This window comes from Hypanus sabinus, chromosome 12, assembly GCF_030144855.1.
Source record: "Hypanus sabinus isolate sHypSab1 chromosome 12, sHypSab1.hap1, whole genome shotgun sequence".
Classification (NCBI taxonomy): domain Eukaryota; kingdom Metazoa; phylum Chordata; class Chondrichthyes; order Myliobatiformes; family Dasyatidae; genus Hypanus; species Hypanus sabinus.
The window spans coordinates 1603558-1618324 of NC_082717.1; the positions used below are offsets into that span (position 1 = coordinate 1603558).

At 48.5% G+C, this 14767-nt stretch overlaps 1 protein-coding gene across 1 annotated transcript in view; it reads right to left on the minus strand.

Moving 5' to 3' along the window:
- Positions 1–4484: 4484 nt before the first annotated feature.
- Positions 4485–14767, minus strand: part of LOC132402551 (protein EFR3 homolog B-like) — a 194241-nt gene continuing 183958 nt past the window's right edge. Inside the window, exons 23-24 of the mRNA XM_059985416.1 lie at positions 7196–7245; positions 4485–5555 (exon numbers count right to left, since the gene is read on the minus strand). Of these exons, the coding sequence (XP_059841399.1) occupies positions 5450–5555; positions 7196–7245 (156 nt within the window). The 3' untranslated portion in view covers positions 4485–5449. The remainder of the gene's footprint in view (positions 5556–7195; positions 7246–14767) is intronic.

Sequence of the window (14767 nt, forward strand, 5' to 3'; positions counted from 1 at the left end):
TCATAGAGGTCTCCCTACCATCCATTGGGATCATTTATCAAGAGAGCTGCAGATGCAAGCCTTTAGTATTATTAGTCAAGTCGTCACTTTTATTGTCATTTCGACTATAACTGCTGGTACAGTGTATAGTAAAAATGAGAAGTTTTTCAGGACCATGGTGTTACATGACACAGTACAAAAAACTAGACTGAACTACGTAAAAAACACAGAAAAAAAAACTACACTAGACTACAGACCTACCCAGGACTGCATAAAGTGCACAAAACAGTGCAGGCATTACAATAAATAATAAACAGGACAATAGGGCAAGGTGTCAGTCCAGGCTCTGGGTATTGAGGAGTCTGAAGAAACTGTTACACAGTCTGGTCGTGAGAGCCCGAATGCTTCAGTGCCTTTTCCCAGATGGCAGGAGGGAGAGGAGTTTGTATGAGGGGTGCGAGGGGTCCTTCATAATGCTGTTTGCTTTGCGGATGCAGCGTGTATTGTAAATGTCTGTGATGGCAGGAAGAGAGACCCCGATTATCTTCTCAGCTGACCTCACTATCCGCTGAAGGGTCTTACGATCCGAGACGGTGCAATTTCCAAACCAGGCAGTGATGCAGCTGCTCGGGATGCTCTCAATACAACCCCTGTAGAATGTGATGAGGATGGGGGGTGGGAGATTCACTGCTCTCGATACAACCCCTGTAGAATGTGATGAGGATGGGGGGTGGGAGATGGACTTTCCTCAGCCTTCACAGAAAGTAGAGACACTGCTGGGCTTTCTTTGCTATGGAGCTGGTGTTGAGGGACCAGGTGAGATTCTCCATCAGGTGAACACCAAGAAATTTGCTCTTAACGATCTCTACTGAGGAGCCGTCGATGTTCAGTGGGGAGTGGTCGCTCTGTGCCCTCCTGAAGTCAACAACCATCTCTTTTGTTTTGTTCACATTCAAAGACAGGTTGTTGGCTCTGCACCAGTCCATTAGCTGCTGCACCTCCTCTCTGTAAGCTGACTTGTTGTTCTTGCTGATGAGACCCACCACGGTCGTGTCATCAGCGAACTTGATGATGTGGCTCGAGCTGTGTGTTGCAGCACAGTCGTGGGTCAGCAGAGTGAACAGCAGTGGACTGAGCACACAGACCTGGGGGGCCCCGTGCTCAGTGTGATGGTGTTGGAGATGCTGCTCCCGATCCGACCTCCCACCCATCTAGCCAGCATTCTCTTTTGACTTTCTGCCACCAATCAGGAGACTCTGATGCATAAAAACACGGTCAGGATGGGAAACAGCTTCTTCCCTCAGGCCATCAGGCTTCTGAACTCCCTGCTACATTGCATTCAAAGTGTCACCAGTTAATCTGTGCTGTATCTTACAATATTTAATTTTTACACTTTAGTTGGTTTATTTATGTATAATCCATCTGTAGATTTCACCCTTACTTTCACAAGTTGTGTGTTTTGTGTTACATGCACTACAGTGCCGTACACACTAATTTGGAGAAACCTTATCTGATTAGACAGTAATACATGTATATTGTTAAATGACAATAAACTTGATTTGACTTCTATGACTTATCTAAGAGTCTGTTAAACACCAGTATCATTAAAGGGCAAGTCCTCCCTCTTATTCCCCAAACTCCTTCCCTTTAATATCTTCTATCACATTTCATCTCATTCAGCCCTTTGACTCTTCCACCTATCACCGCCCAGATTTTCATATCATTCCCTTTCTCCCCTACCCCCACCAGCCAGCTCCTTCTCCCCCCCTTCCCATACCCTTTTATTCCGGCTTCCGTCCTCTTCTTCTCCAGTCCTGATGAAGAGTCTCAGTTTGAAACACCGACAGTTCACTTCCATCCCCAGATGCTGCTTCCCTGCTGAGTTCCTCCAGCATTGTGTGTGTGGATCTTGTGAGTCTCTGCATAACTCACTGGCCTATGAACTCAGTACTTTGACTAATAAATACAAGCATGCTTTACCCTTCCCAGCCATCCTAGCAACCTGTGTAAGGAGCGATGGATTTGAACTGTCAGATCCCTCTGTACATCAACACTATTAATGGTTCTGGCAGTAACCATTCCCTCTTCCTTTTACATTTTGTCACAAAAAGTGCCGTACCTCACACTTTGATCCATAGTCATACAGACAGAAACAGCCCTTCAGCCCAACTGGTCCATGCTGACCATGATATCCCATCTGAGCTGGTCCCATTTGGCAGTTTATGGTAAATAGCCTTGTAAATCTCTCTAATCCACGTATCTGTCCAACAGTCTTTTACAAGTTGTTACTGTATCTGCCTCAACCATGTGCTCTGGTAGCTCAGTCTTCAGAGATACTGTACTACCCAGTATGAAAAACACTGCCCTCAACATCCTACTGAATCTTTCCCCCTCACATTAAACTTACAGCATGCCCAGCATATTGGCTGTGTTAAGCTCCAACTGCCATCCTCCACCTCACTGTCTGTCCCTCTGGGGAGTATCTCCACTGTCCACAACAGTACCAGACCTTGTATTGCCTTTGAACTTACTAACTCACCCATCTACACTTCCATCCAGAACAATTACAGCTCTGACTCATGCGTGTAGAGCTCAGTCACTCATCCATGTTGTCTATTTACCAATCTGTGTTCTGTCCTGTGCCCAGAGTGGGAAGCGGTCAATTTTCAGCCCGGTAATCGTCCCGTGCCCAGAATGGGAAGTGGTCAGTTTTCAGCCCGGTAATCATCCCGTGCCCAGAATGGGAAGTGGTCAGTTTTCAGCCCGGTAATCGTCCCGTGCCCAGAATGGGAAGTGGTCAGTTTTCAGCCCGGTAATCGTCCCGTGCCCAGAATGGGAAGTGGTCAGTTTTCAGCCCGGTAATCGTCCGGTGCCCAGAATGGGAAGTGGTCAGTTTTCAGCCTGGTAATCGTCCCGTGCCCAGAATGGGAAGTCGTCAGTTTTCAGCCCAGTAATCATCCTGTGCCCAGAATGGGAAGTGGTCAGTTTTCAGCCCGGTAATCATCCTGTGCCCAGAATGGGAAGTGGTCAGTTTTCAGCCCGGTAATCGTCCCGTGCCCAGAATGGGAAGTGGTCAGTTTTCAGCCCGGTAATCGTCCCGTGCCCAGAATGGGAAGTGGTCAGTTTTCAGCCTGGTAATCGTCCTGTGCCCAGAATGGGAAGTGGTCAGTTTTCAGCCCAGTAATCATCCTGTGCCCAGAGTGGGAAGTGGTCAGTTTTCAGCCCGGAAATCGTCCCGTGCCCAGAATGGGAAGTGGTCAGTTTTCAGCCCCGTAATCGTCCCGTGCCCAGAATGGGAAGCAGTCAGTTTTCAGCCCGGTAATCGTCCCGTGCCCAGAATGGGAAGTGGTCAGTTTTCAGCCCAGTAATCATCCTGTGCCCAGAGTGGGAAGTGGTCAGTTTTCAGCCCGGAAATCGTCCCGTGCCCAGAATGGGAAGTGGTCAGTTTTCAGCCTGGTAATCATCCTGTGCCCAGAATGGGAAGTGGTCAGTTTTCAGCCCGGTAATCGTCCCGTGCCCAGAATGGGAAGTGGTCAGTTTTCAGCCCAGTAATCATCCTGTGCCCAGAATGGGAAGTGGTCAGTTTTCAGCCCAGTAATCATCCTGTGCTGAGAGTGGGAATTGGTCAGTTTTCAGCCTGGTAATCATCCCGTGCCCAGAGTGGGAAGTGGTCAGTTTTCAGCCCGGTAATCGTCCCGTGCCCAGAATGGGAAGTGGTCAGTTTTCAGCCTGGTAATCATCCTGTGCCCAGAATGGGAAGTGGTCAGTTTTCAGCCCAGTAATCATCCTGTGCACAGAATGGGAAGTGGTCAGTTTTCAGCCCGGTAATCGTCCCGTGCCCAGAATGGGAAGTGGTCAGTTTTCAGCCCGGTTATCATCCTGTGCCCAGAATGGGAAGTGGTCAGTTTTCAGCCTGGTAATCATCCCATGCCCAGAATGGGAAGTGGTCAGTTTTCAGCCTGGTAATCGTCCCATGCCCAGAGTGGGAAGTGGTCAGTTTTCAGCCTGCTAATCATCCTGTGTGCAGAATGGGAAGCGGTCAATGCCAAGTTCATCCCTCCTGTGCCAGAGTAGCTGTTCAGGAATACGCTGCAGGGTGACGGGAATGTCTCAGTGGCTGAGTCCCAATCACCAGTGGATGTGTGTTTGTCTGTTTGTTTATGTGTGGTGTCCTTGCGTATGTGCGCCTGCACACTTGTATGCCTGTATTTGTGTCCACGTGTGCATGTGTGTTCCTCTCCAGTTCACCATCATTGAGGATTTCTTTCTGAATTCTGTGGAAGACAGGTATTCAATGTACAGCAACTCTTCATGGACACAAGGAACCCTTTACCCATGTTAACTTCTACCTCTGTGCTCTGCCTGGAAAGTTTCTGTCAGCCCTTCACTTGTAGTTGAAGAAAATTCACAACAATCTGTGTCCACAGTAGATGAATGCACGTACGCCTTGAAGGTTTAAACATTGTTTAATAATGAGTGAAGCTGATGGTGAGAGAGCTGGGCTCCCTGTGAGACAAACTCTGCTACTGAGCACAGGGACTACAGAAATTCCTTGGCTTTGTATACAGGAACTGACGTAATATGGAGAAGATAGATAACTAACAAAATAAAACACTCATCAGGTCAGTCAGCATCTGGGGAGGGAGAAATTCAACCTTTTCAGCTTGAGGTCTGCCTGTCAGAGGCTTTTCCACCTGAAATGTTAACTGAATCTCACCGCTCAGATGCTGCCTGACCTGGTGAGTGTTTGCAGCGGGCTCTGGATTTATTTCTGATTTCTAGTATTTCTGCATGATGAGTGGAAACTGATATTAAATTGAAGCATTGGTAGCACGTCCTGCACCAAAACGAAGACTAAGCCAAGCCTATCCCCACACCACTCAACTCCCCACTTCTGCTTGCCTGGATTTTCTCAGAGCTTCCTCCTGCACTGACGCTCGAGAGATCAGATAACATCAGGAGAAAGGAATTCTCCAAAAGGGTGGCAAGAGGGTAAGCAAATTCCTAGGGCCACTGCTTAGCTGACAGTTAGTCTGAATATTAAACAGACTGATCCATCCTTTTTCTTACCCCAACTCCAAACTAAGACCGTTGTGGCCCCACCCAACGAGGATTTTGAGGGGCCGATGCCGGGGCAGTTGGTGTCCAGTGGCCATGGACGTTATGGGTAGAAGATACAAGCTCCTCCACCGTTGTCTGTCATGGTGCTTCACACTCACACCACAGGAAAGCGCAGGCTACAGTGAAACCTATCTGTGACCTCAGGAAAGCACGGACAGCACAATGACACACACGACTCATAAGAAAGTCTACCAAGCCAAATAGAGGAGGGCCGCGATGTTCATTCTGATGGAGACAGCAGCTGGGCGATGCCGGGCATTCTGTGGCATGGTCAATGTGATATCTTGATTTTGTTGTCCCAGTTCCTGGGGTGAGAGATGAGCCCAGAATTTCTCTGTGATACACTCTTCTAGTAGACACAAAGGTCTGGGAACTTCATCTCATACACAGGCACGGAGCGGGGTTGTGTCTGGCCGTAGCCTGCAGTAATGGTGCCCGAAGGGCTGGGGGGAGGCCTGGAAATGAAGGAAAGACAACGTGAGTATTTATTTATCTGGTGACAGTGTGGAACTGGCCCTTTCAGCCCCATGAGTCACATTACCCCAGTAACGCACCGAGCTCACCCGAACCTAATCACAGCTTCATTTACAATGACCAATTATACTACTAAATGGTACATCTTTGGGCTGTTGGAGGAAACCAGAGCACCCAGAGGGAACTGTATCCAGAGAGCTGTGCCTGTCATGTGACAGCACTGCCCTCACCTGGTCGGAAGGGACACCACCTGTCAGTCAACATTTCACCCCTCCCAACTAATCAATGCACACTTAACCATTGGCCACCTTAATTGGATTAACCCATCTAGCACCAAGCCATTGGCCCCCCGGTGAATCACCTGGGCTGGACCCTCCAGCCCCCTAACCTATAAAGGGTGCTACAAGTGCTTGGCTCACTCTCTTTTTTTTTGCCATCCTTGAGGGACCACCCTGCTTCACTCCAGGCTGAAGGCTCCAGAACAGCACTGGAGACACGTGGTAAGGTGTGCATTGAATAGTGTTTGGGAGCGTTTATTGTTGTCCCTGTAGCAGAGAGTCGTGCCTGTCCAATGTCAAGGGGTGGCGGGTATCGTAGTTACTTTGCCCTTGCTTGTATGTGTACCTGTACTCCGTCCCCACACTGTTTTCCCGTGTATTGTACTGCCAACCCGACTTTTCCCATGCTCGTCTATTCTAAGCGTGTTTGTGTGAATATTGTAGCTGCTTGTATTGTTCCCAAGCTTTTTCTCCCCTTGTGTCGGGCTTGGTGGCAGGGCAGATGGTGGTCTTGTTGTAGCTAGTTTTGCCCCTGTAATGCTCCTTCCACAGGGCATATAGGTTGGGGGTGGGGGTGGCATCTATGCTGTCACGGTCCACCCCTGCACGCAGCAGGTCTGTGTACAGCTGCCTGCGTGTAAAGTGGGGAGGGATAGTGTTTGGGGCCCTTGCCTCAGTCTTGAGGGCCTGGGCGGGTGCCCCCATCTGCATATACTCCAATCCCTCCAGGAGGGTGATGGCCTCCTGTACGGTCCTACCGCTGGCTGATGCCATGAGGGGCAGTATGACTGACTTCAGGTCGGGGCACGTGGTAGTGACCACGTATCCTGCTAGGGCACTGGTCACTCGTGTATTTTCAAGGAAGTTGCGGTCGCAGGCACCTTCATAGATGCCATTGATCTGTGCCCATCCCCTGATAACTCGGGTGCCCTCACTGACCGTACCCCATTGTGGGTGCCCGTGTAGATCCCACTCCAGAAGGGTGGGAACTTGAGCTCTTACCGTGGTCAGTACCTGATTCCATAGGGTAGTGCCATCGCAGACTTCTGTTTGTGGTGCCCACAGTACATTGTTTGATTTCAACATTTAAGAGAAATTTGGTTAAGTACATGGATGGGAGGGTATGGAGGGATATGGCCCAGGTGCTGGTCAATGGGACTAGGCAGATTAAGAGCTCAGCACAGACTAAATGGGCTGAAGATCCTGTTTCTGTGTTGTAGTGTTCTGTGACTCTGACTGTCATGATAGGCACAGACTAAAGGAAGATCCTTTCAGCTGGAATGAAGGGAACTGATAGCAAGTTAACCTGTTGGAGCACTCAGACAGGCTGTCGTAGAATTTACCTGATTGTAATCTCAAAGATTTGATTCAGCTTATTCTGCAGAATAGTCGCCTGTAATTAAAGAAATGAGAAGGCATAAGCAAATGTATAATATCACAGTATCTCAGAGATCAAAACTCACCATCATTCCCAATACATTCCTTCTTGAAAAGGCTTGTACTCACCGAAGTTTAGAAGAATAAGGAGGGATCTCATTGAAATCTTTCAAATATTGAAAAGTCTGAATAGGCTAGACATGGAGAGGAGGTTTCCAAGAGAAGGGGAGTCTAGTGCCAAGGGGTACAGAATCAGAATAGAAGGACATCCCTTTAGAACTCCTGCCTCATGGGACCTGGACCCATTGCAATTTGCCTATCGCCACAATAGGTCAACAGCAGACGCAATCTCAATGGCTCTTCACACAGCTTTAGACCACCTGGACAACACAAACACCTATGTCAGGATGCTGTTCATCAACTATAGCTCAGCATTTAATACCATCATTCCCACAATCCTGATTGAGTAGTTGCAGAACCTGAACCTCTGTACCTCCCTCTGCAATTGGATCCTCGACTTTCTATCCGGAAGACCATAATCTGTGCGGATTGGTGATAACATATCCTCCTCGCTGACGATCAACACTGGCTCACCTTGGGTGTGTGCTTAGCCCACTGCTGTACTCTCTATTTATTGTTGGCCAGAAGAAACTGCGATCTGATCAAGGACAGGGGAAGCAGACAAGCCAGATGTCTTTGTTTTCCCCATTTTGTGGACTCTGAACAGTTTCTTGCTCTTGAATGATCTAATCAGAGCAACTGAATGTGGACACAGGAAGCTTCAGGTAATGATCTGCTAAACCTGAGACCATTCTCAAACAAATAGCCACTTGTTTGTTTTTCTTTCAGTTAGCCTTGAAGAAGGGTCTCGGCTTGAAACGTCGACTGTGCTTCTTCCTATAGATGCTGCCTGGCCTGCTGCGTTCCACCAGCATTTTTTGTGTGTGTTGCTTGAATTTCTAGCATCTGCAGATTTTCTCGTGTTTGCCAATTGTTATGTAAAGGGAATGGACTCTGAACTGATCCTTGTTCAGGGACAATCTAGTCAGAGCAATAAACCTGAGACCATTCTCAGAGGAGTAGCTACTTGTTATGTAAAATGCCAGACCTGCAATCGGTAATCTGGTTAGACTCTGTCTGGGTTGCCTCTTTTAACTGGTTTGGACTGGTCAGAGTGTAATGACACAATTACACAAGGCTGGGTGGGCAGAGCCATGAAACAATGTTGGCTGTAGCCCTGTACAATGACCGGTAAGAAGGTGACCCAGGTAGGTCAGGTGACCTTGAGCCAATGGGATGGAGATCCAATGGTTCAATTGATGAGGAACTGTACAAGACTCAGGAATTCCAAATACACAGGGGTGATAACTCCCCAGCAGCCAGAGACCAACCATTGTGAATAAGGAGGACCCTACGGACATGTGGAGATCGGGACCATGAGGAATGCCTGGCCAGCGTAGACTCCTTTCCCGGGTAATATCCTTTTCTCTTCATTGACTGTTCATGGACTGACAGGGAATTCTAGTAGGGTGCACAGAGTGTGAACCCACGTGCTTTTAGTTGAAATAATAGAAGTTACCTGTTGGTAACTACAGATTCTCTGTGCCTCACTGATCATTATTATAAGGGGTGATTCTTGTAACAATACACATGACTGTGTTGCTAGGCATAGCTCAAATACCATATATAAATTTGCTGATGATACAGTCATTGTTGGTAGAATCTCAGGTGGTGACACGAGAGCGTACAGGAGTGAGATATGCCAACTAGTGGAGTGGTGTTGCAGCAACAACCTGGCACTCAACATCAGTAAGACAGAAGAGCTGATTGTGGACTTCAGTAAGGCTAAGACAAAGAAACACATATCAATCCTCATAGAGGGATCAGAAGTGGAGAGAGTGAGCAGTTTCAAGTTCCTGGGTATCAAGATCTCTGACGACCTAATCTGGTCCCAACATACTGATGTAGTTATAAAGAAGGCAAGACAGCGATTATACTTCATTAGGAGTTTGAAGAGATTTAGCATTCCAACAAATGCACTCAAAAACTTCTATAGTTGTACCATGGAGAGCATTCTGACGGGCTGCATCACTGTCTGGTATGGAGGGGCCACTCCACAAGACCAAAAGAAGCTGCAGAAGGTGGTAAATCCAGTCAGCTCCACATTGGGTACTAACCTACAAAGTACTCAGGACATCTTTACGGAGCGGTGTCTCAGAAAGACAGCGTTCATTATTAAGGACCTCCAGCACCCAGGGCATGCCCTTTTCTCACTGTTACCATCAGGTAGGAGGGACAGAAGCCTGAAGGCACACACTCAGCGATTCAGGTACAGCTTCTTCCCCTCTGCCATTCGATTCCTAAATGGACATTGAATCTTTGGAAACCTCCTCACTTTTTATAATATATAGTATTTCTATTCTAGCATGTTTTAAAAAATCTACTCAATATACGTATACTGCATGTTTATTTATTATTATAACCATATAACAATTACAGCACTGAAACAGGCCATCTCAGCCCTTCTAGTCCATGCCTAACGCTTACTCTCACCTAATCCCACCGACCTGCACTCGGCCCATAACCCTCCATTCCTTTCCTGTCCATATAACTATCAAATTTTGCTTTAAATGATAATACCGAACCTGCCTCTACCACTTCTACTGGAAGCTTGTTCCACACAGCTACCACTCTCTGAGTAAAAGAAGTTCCCCTTCATGTTACCCTTAAACTTTTGCCCCCTAAGTCTCAACTCGTGTCCTCTTGTTTGAATCTCCCCTACTCTCAATGGGAAAAGCCTATCCACGTCAACTCTATCTATCCCCCTCATAATTTTAAATACCTCTATCAAGTCCCCTCTCAACCTTCTACACTCCCAAAGAATAAAGACCTAACTTGTTCAATCTTTCAATAGACAATAAGTGCAGAAGTAGACCATTCGGCCCTTCGAGCCTGCACCGCAATTCTGAGATCATGGCTGATCATCTACTATCAATACCCTGTTCCTGCCTTGTCCTCATATCCCTTGATTCCCCTATCCATAAGATACCTATCTAGCTCCTTCTTGAAAGCATCCAGAAAATTGGCCTCCACTGCCTTCCGAGGCAGTGCGTTCCAGACCTCCACAACTCTCTGGGAGAAGAAGTTTTTCCTTAACTCTGTCCTAAATTACCTACCCCTTATTCTCAAACCATGTCCTCTGGTACTGGACTCTCCCAGCATCTGGAACATTCCTGCCTCTATCTTGTCCAATCACTTAATAATCTTATATGTTGCAATCAGATCCCCTCTCAATCTCCTTAATTCCTGTGTGTACAAGCCCAGTCTCTCTAACCTCTCTGCGTAAGACAATTTTAACATTACATCCTAACTCCTATACTCAATGCTCTGATTTATAAAGGCCAATATACCAAAAGCTTTCTTCACCACCCTATCCACATGAGATTCCACCAGGGTACTATGCACCATTATTCCTAGATCACTCTGTTCTACTGCATTCCTCAATGCCCTGCCATTTACCACATATGTCCTATTTGGATTATTCCTACCAAAATGAAGTACCTCACACTTATAAGCATTAAACTCCATCTGCCATTGTTCAGCCCACGCTTCTAACTGGCCTAAATCTCTCTGCAAACTTTGAAAACCTACTTCATTATCCACAACGCCACCTACCTTAGTATCACCTGCGTACTTACTAATCCAATTTACCACCCCATCATCCAGATCATTAATGTATATGATAAACAACATTGGACCCAGTACAGATCCCTGAGGCACACCACTAGTCACCGGCCTCCAACCTGATAAACAGTTATCCACCACTACTCTCTGGCATCTCCCATCCAGCCACTGTTGAATCCATTTTACTACTTCAATATTAATACATAACGATTGAAACTTCCGTGCGGAATGTTGTCAAAAGCCTTACTGAAGTCCATATAGAAAACATCCACTGCTTTACCCTTGTCAACTTTCCTAGTAACCTCTTCAAAAAATTCAATAAGATTTGTCAAAGAATTATTATTGTTTTTATTTAATTTATTATAATTTTTTTCCTCTGCTATATTACGTATTGCATTGAACTGCCACTGCTAAGTTAACAAATTTCACGTCACATGCCAGTGATTCTGATTCCGAACTGAGATGAGGAGGAATTTCTTCAGCCAGAGGGTTGTGATCTGTACAATTAATTGCCACAGATGGCACTGGATGTCAAGTCACTCTACTCTAATGTCTTTTGGTCTTATGGATTTGTTGACAGTCTCATGGTTTCAAGATCACAAATAGTATAGTTTGTATTCCAAACTTGTTTCAATATTTGAAATTTAAATCTCCCATCTCCTGCAGTGGCAGGGGACCAAATGCTTCAGGTCTGATCATTGAGACCTCTTGATCCCAGTGCACTGAACAATCAGTGTGTGGGAAATGCAACCCACCATTTGAGTGCCACAGAACTCAATTAGTTCAAGATAAAACTGGAGGGAAGAGAAGGGGAACAGTTTAAAGGAGGAGGTGGGGTTGAAGTGTTCAGGAGGTTAGAGTTGCTTGTTCACGAGGGGGTAAAGGCTGACATCGACTGGCTGGGCATAGATAGAGTAGATCCGGAAAGGATGTTTCCTATAGTGGGAGAGTCAAGAACCAGATGACAGCCTCAGAATAGTGGGAATTTTAAAACAGAGATAAGGAGGAATTTCTTTAGTCTGAGGGTGGTGAATCTGTGGAATTCATTGCAAATGATATCATCCTCACTCCACACTGGGCACAGTCCTTACACGGCATGTCCTTACACTCTCTCCACAGTGGACACAGTCCTTACAGAACATGTCCTTACCCACTCTCCACAGTGGGCACAGTCCTTACAGGGCAGCCCTTACCCTCTCTCCACAGTGGGCACAGTCCTTACCCTTTCTCCACAGTGGGCACAGTCCTTACAGAACATGTCCTTACCCACTCTCCACAGTGGGCACAGTCCTTACAGGGCAGCCCTTACCCTCTCTCCACAGTGGGCACAGTCCTTACAGGGCACGTCCTTACCCTCGCTCCACAGTGGACACAGTCCTTACAGAGCAGTCCTTACCCTCTCTGCATAGTGAGCACAGTCCTTATAGGGCACGTTCTTACCCTCTCTCCACAGTGGGCACAGTCCTTACAAGACATGTCCTTACCCTCTCTCCACAGTGGGCACAGTCCTTACAGAACATGTCCTTACCCACTCTCCACAGTGGGCACAGTCCTTACAGAGCAGTCCTTACCCTCTCTCCACAGTGGGCACAGTCCTTACAGGGCACGTCCTTGCCCTTTCTCCACAGTGGGCACAGTCCTTACAGGGCAATCCTTACCCTCTCTCCACAGTGGACACAGTCCTTACAGAGCAGTCCTTACCCTCTCTCCACAGTGGACACAGTCCTTACAGAGCAGTCCTTACCCTCTCTCCACAGTGGGCACAGTCCTTACAGAGCAGTCCTTACCCTCTCTCCACAGTGGGCACAGTCCTTACAGGGCACGTCCTTGCCCTTTCTCCACAGTGGGCACAGTCCTTACAGGGCAATCCTTACCCTCTCTCCACAGTGGACACAGTCCTTACAGAGCAGTCCTTACCCTCTCTCCACAGTGGGCACAGTCCTTACAGAGCATGTCGTTACCCTCTCTCCACAGTGGGCACAGTCCTTACAGGGCAGTCCGTACCCTCTCTCCACAGTGGGCACAGTCCTTACAGGGCACGTCCTTACCCTCTCCACAGTGCGCACAGTCCTTACCCTCTCTCCACAGTGGGCACAGTCCTTACAGGTTACGTCCTACCCTCTATCCACAGTGGGCACAGTCCTTACAGGGCAGTCCGTACCCTCTCCCCACAGTGGGCACAGTCCTTACAGGCAGTCCTTACCCTCTCTCCACAGGGGGTCAGTCCTTACAGAGCAAGTCCTTACCCTCTCTCCACAGTGGGCACAGTCCTTACAGAGCACATCCTTACCCTCCCTCCACAGTGGGCACAGTCCTTACAGGGCACATGCTTACCCACTCTCCACAGTGGGCACAGTCCTTACAGAGCAGTCCTTACCCTCTCTCCACAGTGGGCACAGTCCTTACAGGCAGTCCTTACCCTCTCTCCACAGTGGGCACAGTCCTTACAGAGCAGTCCTTACCCTCTCTCCACAGTGGGCACAGTCCTTACAGGGCAGCCCTTACCCTCTCTCCACAGTGGGCACAGTCCTTACAGAGCAGCCCTTACCCTCTCTCCACAGTGGGCACAGTCCTTACAGGGCACGTCCTTACCCTCTCTCCACAGTGGGCACAGTCCTTACAGAGCAGTCCTTACCCTCTCTCCACAGTGGGCACAGTCCTTACAGGGCACGTCCTTGCCCTTTCTCCACAGTGGGCACAGTCCTTACAGGGCAATCCTTACCCTCTCTCCACAGTGGACACAGTCCTTACAGAGCAGTCCTTACCCTCTCTCCACAGTGGGCACAGTCCTTACAGGGCAATCCTTACCCTCTCTCCACAGTGGACACAGTCCTTACAGAGCAGTCCTTACCCTCTCTCCACAGTGGGCACAGTCCTTACAGAACAGTCCTTACCCTCTCTACACAGTGGGCACAGTCCTTACAGGCAGTCCTTACTCTCTCTCCACAGTGGGCACAGTCCTTACAGAGCAGTCCTTACCCTCTCTCCACAGTGGGCTCAATCCTTACAGAGCAGTCCTTACCCTCTCTCCACAGTGGGCACAGTCCTTACAGGGCACGTCCTTGCCCTTTCTCCACAGTGGGCACAGTCCTTACAGAGCAGTCCTTACCCTCTCTCCACAGTGGGCACAGTCCTTACAGAGCAGTCCTTACCCTCTCTCCACAGTGGGCACAGTCCTTACAGAGCAGTCCTTACCCTCTCTCCACAGTGGGCACAGTCCTTACAGGGCAGTCCTTACCCTCTCTCCACAGTGGGCACAGTCCTTACAGAGCAGTCCTTACCCTCATTCCACAGTGGGCACAGTCCTTACAGAGCACGTCCTTGCCCTCTCTCCACAGTGGGCACAGTCCTTACAGGGCAGTCCGTACCCTCTCTCCACAGTGGGCACAGTCCTTACAGGGCACGTCCTTACCCTCTCCACAGTGCGCACAGTCCTTACCCTCTCTCCACAGTGGGCACAGTCCTTACAGGTTACGTCCTACCCTCTATCCACAGTGGGCACAGTCCTTACAGAGCAGTCCTTACCCTCTCTCCACAGTGGGCACAGTCCTTACAGGGCACGTCCTTACCCTCTCTCCACAGTGGGCACAGTTCTTACAGAGCAGTCCTTACCCTCTCTCCACAGGGGGTCAGTCCTTACAGAGCAAGTCCTTACCCTCTCTCCACAGTGGGCTCAATCCTTACAGGGCAGCCCTTACCCTCTCTCCACAGTGGGCACAGTCCTTACAGAGCACATCCTTACCCTCCCTCCACAGTGGGCACAGTCCTTACAGGGCACGTGCTTACCCACTCTCCACAGTGGGCACAGTCCTTACAGAGCAGTCCTTACCCTCTCTCCACAGTGGGCACAGTCC